The sequence below is a fragment of the Nestor notabilis genome, unplaced genomic scaffold (assembly GCF_000696875.1).
Source record: "Nestor notabilis isolate BGI_N333 unplaced genomic scaffold, ASM69687v1 scaffold4983, whole genome shotgun sequence".
Lineage (NCBI taxonomy): Eukaryota > Metazoa > Chordata > Aves > Psittaciformes > Psittacidae > Nestor > Nestor notabilis.
Window position 1 is genome coordinate 1 of NW_009922230.1, and position 5,372 is coordinate 5,372.

The 5,372-nt window shown below is 55.1% G+C and overlaps 1 protein-coding gene across 1 annotated transcript; it reads left to right on the plus strand.

Annotated features, from left to right (window-relative positions):
* The first annotated feature begins 156 nt into the window (after window positions 1-156).
* On the plus strand, window positions 157-4,699 carry LOC104399945 (selenium-binding protein 1-like). Its single transcript, XM_010011513.1, has 11 exons — window positions 157-226; window positions 577-689; window positions 1,906-2,091; window positions 2,513-2,633; window positions 2,725-2,907; window positions 3,176-3,354; window positions 3,469-3,547; window positions 3,648-3,769; window positions 3,867-3,959; window positions 4,107-4,225; window positions 4,537-4,699. Exons 3-11 carry the CDS (start codon window positions 1,924-1,926, stop codon window positions 4,697-4,699), a joined length of 1,227 nt encoding a protein of 408 aa, XP_010009815.1. The 5' UTR covers window positions 157-226; window positions 577-689; window positions 1,906-1,923.
* The last annotated feature ends 673 nt before the right edge of the window (window positions 4,700-5,372 follow it).

Below are 5,372 nucleotides of genomic sequence, written 5' to 3' on the forward strand. Positions count from 1 at the left end.
TCTGTCGGTGCTGTAATGACCGTAGCTGTGGCCACAGTGGTGCCCACTGACAGCTGGGGTGGGAGAAGGTCCCTCGAGTGGGACAGAGTCTTCTGAACAGGCACCTTTTAGGATGGATGTTTCTTATGTTGTTCTTCTCTTCTGAACCCAGACAGATGCAGACCTCAGTGCTACGAGTACCCCACCTGCCCGGATGCTGTGAAAGGCAAGTCCTCCCGAGCGTGCTGTGGAATGGGTGGTCTGGGGAAGGAGTCCGTGGTGGTGGAGACCACCGTTGGGTGCTGTGTGTGCCCAGTGCCTTCCCTCAGCGGGAGAAAACTCAGGCTCTCTGGAGATCCACCTTTGTTGTTCTCTTAGCTCTGGGTCAGTAAAGGAGCCAGGCTTGGACAGTTGTCAGTGAGCAAGGAGGAGTAAACCAGAAGAGAACAGAATAGTTGCAACTGGAAGGGATCTTCTAGTTCAACTACAAGCAGGGAGGTTGCAGCATCCAGAGGAAGAAGTTCAGTCCTTGGAATCTTGTCTTTTCCTTTGTGGCTGGTTCATGGCACGTTTTAACACAACTTTCTATGTACCCAGCTCCTAGGGAGGAGGTTGCCTACGTGACCTGTACCTACAGGGAAACGTGCATCGACCAACCTGACTTCCTTGCCACTGTGGATCTCAACCCCAGGTCTCCGTATTACGGCCAGGTACCTGCGTCTTCCCTGTTGTCTTATTGGACTGGTGACTGGTAACCAGCTGCTGGCTTTGTGCTTCTGTAGTGCCTCCAGATTCAGGACAGTCACTCTTTTTCACTGGGGAAAATCAGACTGGTTTATAGCCATTCCTTCCTGCCACCTCTCTGCTGATGCACTGCAACTTCTGATCTTCCTGCGCTTTTCTGTCTCAGCCACTCTGGCTTCTTTCTTTCCACTACATCCTGGTCGTGTCCTGCAAAACCCCTCTGGGAAATCCTTTGTGAGTTTTGTCATGGTAGGTCTACTTCTTGCTTCTCCACTGGTGTTATGTGCAGGACAGGGATGCTGTTCACTGAGAATCTCACCTTTCTGCTCTCTTTCCGCTGTCCCTTTACACCTGGATCTAGTTGAATCATCTCCATCTCTGTGTCCTGGGGACAAGTTGCTTCTGACTCACTTCCCAACTCACTTCCAGAGCATTTGGCGCTGCCAGTGAGCCAGAAATGGTCTCTAGTGACCCAGGTGGTTGAGGGTGTCCAGCCCTTCTGTGAGTTCAGCATGTTTCTGTGGTGCTGCCATGTCAGAGATGTTCTGCTGTGCGCTGTACCATCCTGCCTGCTCTCATCCTACATGGGGAGTGGGCATTCACCTGTCTCTGAAGGCTGCAAAGGCAGGTTATCTACTTCAAGGGTGTAAAAATGCTTAGAAGAAAATGTACTTTAAAGCCAATGTAGCCTTCTGAAGTTTTTACCACATTTGGAGTTCCATTGTAAGGAGGACTTTGCAGAGCAGTGCACCTCTTCTGTCAAGATGATAATCATCATTCTTCCTAAACATGATTTCCTGAGTTTTAGTAGCACAGGGTGAGGAATTCTTGAAAGGATCTCCTATTCCTGAGCTGCTCACAGTTCCGTAACAAAGAGCAGTGGCCAGTGCAAGGAGCACTCTTCTCCTCCCTGAGTCTCTAGAGGCAGTGCCAGCTCCAGTGAGATGGCGGCTACCAGGACCCAAGTGTGTGCAGCATTTGGAGGAATTCCTGAAAGGATGCCCACAGTACCCTAGGAAAGAGCAGTGGCCAGTGCAAGGAGCACTCTTCTCCTCCCTGAGTCTCTAGAGGCAGTGCCAGCTCCAGTGAGATGGAGGCTACCAGGACCCAAGTGTGTGCAGCATTTGGGTGCCCGTTTGTCCCTGCTCCCTGCGCTACCCTAACTCTGCCTTGACTGCCTAGGTGATCCACCGCCTGCCCATGCCCAACCTCAAAGACGAGCTGCATTCCTCGGGGTGGAGCACTGGCTGCACCTGCTTTGACAATGTCACCACACAAAGGACCAAGCTGATTCTTCCCTCTTTGATTTCCTCCCGCATCTACGTGGTGGATGTGGGTTCCCAGTGCCGGGCTCCCAGGCTGTATAAGGTATGCCAAAGGGGATCCAGGGACAAGTTTCTGGGAAGGAGTTGGGAACTGCTGCTTCTGGAATAATACACAGGGAAGAAGGGTTCTCTCCTCATCTTCTCTTCCACCCTGAGTGTGGAGAGCTGGGGCACGTTTCCCTCTCAGCGCTCTCCTTTGCGGAGCAAGGGAGGCTCCCATCATCGTGGCATTCCTCTCTGTGCCTGTTGCCTTCCGAGAGAGTCTCAGAACTGGAAGTCACAGCACAGACAGACGAGCTGTTCCGAGTTAGGTGCTGCTGCATTCTTGTCTGTGGAGAGGGGGGCTCGGAGCCTTCAGTGCTCCTCTGCAAGGAGGAGCAGGCCCTAGCAAGTGTGAGGACTTGAAGAGATTCCACAAGAGATCCCTCTGGTGGCTCAAGTGTGTGTGTGTCAACTTTTCCCAGACGATTGAGCCAGTGGATGTCTTCTGGAAGTGCAACAAGGGGTACCTGAACGTGCCTCGCAGCCTGCCGAACGGTGACATTCTGATTGCCAACACGGGAGATCCGTCTGGCAACGCCAAAGGTACTTTGCCCTGGAGGAGCTCCCTGAGCCTGTGGCAGGTTCGGAAGGGGAGTATGGGATTTTTCCCATGCATCCCTTTTTTGCCTCCCAGGTGGATTTATCGTGCTGGATGGAGAGACCTTTGAGCTGAAGGGGAACTGGGAAAACGAGTGCGAGGTCCCCCCGAGCGGATACGACTTCTGGTACCAACCACGCCACAATGTTCTGATCAGCTCTGCTGGGGTGGTCCCCAAACGTGCAGGATGGGGCTTTAATCCCGACGACTTGAAGAAAGGTGAGGGAATAGGGGTGCAGGTGCTGAGCCAGCGCTCAGCGGGGGGTGGGAGGGTGCCGGTGCCATCAGAGAAACTGCTGGAGCTGGAGAGGGGCACAGGCAGGATTCTCCCCACCCGTTTGGCAGGCGCTGCTAGAGGATGTGCAGCATCTGCCCTTAAATCAGGCTGGTTCCTGTGTGCTCCCGCTGCTCCTACCTCACAGCAGCTTCTCTTTGATCCTGGCTCGTGGGAACCCCCCTCTTCTGACTCAGTTTTCCTTTTCCTCAGGGGTCTATGGACGCCGCCTGAACGTGTGGAACTTGTCCTGCCGCACCCTCACACAGTGCTTTGACCTGGGGGAGGACTCTCTGCCCCTGAGTGTTAAGTTCCTGCACAACCCCGATGCTGCCGAGGGATACGTCAGCTGTGCCCTGAGCGGCGTCATCTACCGCTTCTACAAGTGCGAGGCAAGTGCTAGTGCTCGTGCAGGCGCTGCGTGCAGTGGGAGCCTTCCCCAGGCAGCTTTGCCCTGTGTGAGCAGCAGGAGCTCTCATGGTGCGGTGCCTGTGTCTCTTGTGCAGAGAGACAACTGGGCAGTGGAGGAGGTGATCCGGATTCCAGCCAAGAAAGTGACAGGATGGATTTTGCCAGAGATGCCAGGTTTGTGTCCCCTCAGGTGGTGAGACGAGAGCTGGGTCGTGATGCAGGGCACCTTTCTGTTGATGCTGCCTTCTCTGGAGCTCTGTGTTTTCTGCCCCAGCCTTCACAGTCGACCTTGTCATCTCGCCGGATGACAAGTACCTGTATCTCAGCAACTGGCTGCACGGAGACATCCGCCAGTACGAGCTCTCCAGGAACTGCAAGCCCAGGCTGGTGGGACAGGTAAGGCAGGGGCAGAAGGGCTTGCACTGGTGGCTCCCTTAGCAGGAGGTGGTGGGTAGATGACCAGACAACACATGTCTCCCTGCCTCACTTACAGGTCTTTGTGGGTGGCAGCATCCTCAGAGGTGGACCCGTGGCTGTGTGCAGAGATGAAGAGCTGAAGTGCCAGCCCGAGCCCTTGGTGGTCAAGGTGAGTTCTACGCTCTCTTTGCCTTCGGGTGTCCTTTGCACTTGGGCTCTGCTCTGCTAATTCTCTGCCCAGGGTTTCTGCCCCTGCTTGTGCTTGGCTGTGCAGAGCAAGACGCAGTAACATCCCTGCTGTCTGTTGTGCCTTCAGTGCAAGAGAGTGTACGGCGGCCCGAGCAGACTGCAGCTCAGCTTGGATGGCAAGAGGCTGTATGTCACCAACTCCTTCTACAGCACATGGGACAAGCAGTTCTACCCGAACCTGGTCAAGTAAGAAATGCTGGGGAGGCCGGGGGCCTCTTTCTTATGGCCTCTGTGTTAGGAAGGGGGAAGGTTCCTCCTCTGGGGGGCTACAGGGGTACGTGTGTGATTGCAGCGGGACAGGGTTTCCTCATGTCATCCCCCAGCTTCCTCCTGTTGACTTCCCCACGCAGTTGACTCGCAAACATCTCTGGCTGGGCACGGAGCAGCCGCTGCCTGTGTGGAGCTGCAGTGCCAGGGTTTAGCTCGGGCGAGCACAAGTGTGTCAGCCTGCTTGAGGTTTGCTTGTGTGTAATAGCTGCGCTCTTGTCCACTCGCAGGGAAGGCTCTGTCCTGCTGCAGATTGATGTGGACACTGAGAAGGGAGGCCTGACCGTGAACAAGAACTTCCTGGTGGATTTTGGAAAGGAACCCAATGGGCCCTGCCTTGCCCATGACATCCACTTCCCTTCTGGAGATGCCACCTCCAACATCGTGGCCTAGGCGCCACGGGAAAGACTCCCTTCTTCTCTCTCCTCCGTAGTGCAGCCATTAGTTAAGAAAGAGCGTAGGGTAACTGGGTTTGGGTCCCCATTCATTGCTGGAGTCTAGATTTCTGCTAACACGAGCTGTGGAAGCTCTGCCTTGTTGCAAGGCTTTGGTTCAGGCAGACCAGTGAGCAGACACGTGGCACGTTCTCAGCGGTGTTCTCCGTGCGAAGCAAGCCCTGGGCACGAGTTGCAGAGCAGAGCCCAGGGAGCTGCTCGCACACAGGGCTGTGCAGTGCACACGGTGCCTTTGGGCAGATACCACGTCTCCACCGTGCCCCGTTTCATTGCTACAGGGCTCTCAGGCCCTGCCTTGATGTCCCAGCCTGTTGGCTGCTGCTCTCTGTACCGGGGCCGGTGGGAAGGTGCTGAGCTCTGGGTTCTGTTTCAGAGCTTGCTCACCCTTGATAACTAAGGCAAAAGGAAGTGAAGTGCCCAGTTTGTCTGAGCCGCTGTTCTTCAGCCAGGTCCTTCCTGGACAGTCTTCCCCTGCATGAGAGCCCTCCTGGCTCCTTGCATGTGCTCGGGTCCGTGTGTCACAGCCGGAGGAGCACCAAGTGCTTCAGTTTGGGAAGAGGTGCCTGTTTCCTGACACTGGTTTGCCCTTGTGTTCTGCTTTAAACACAAAT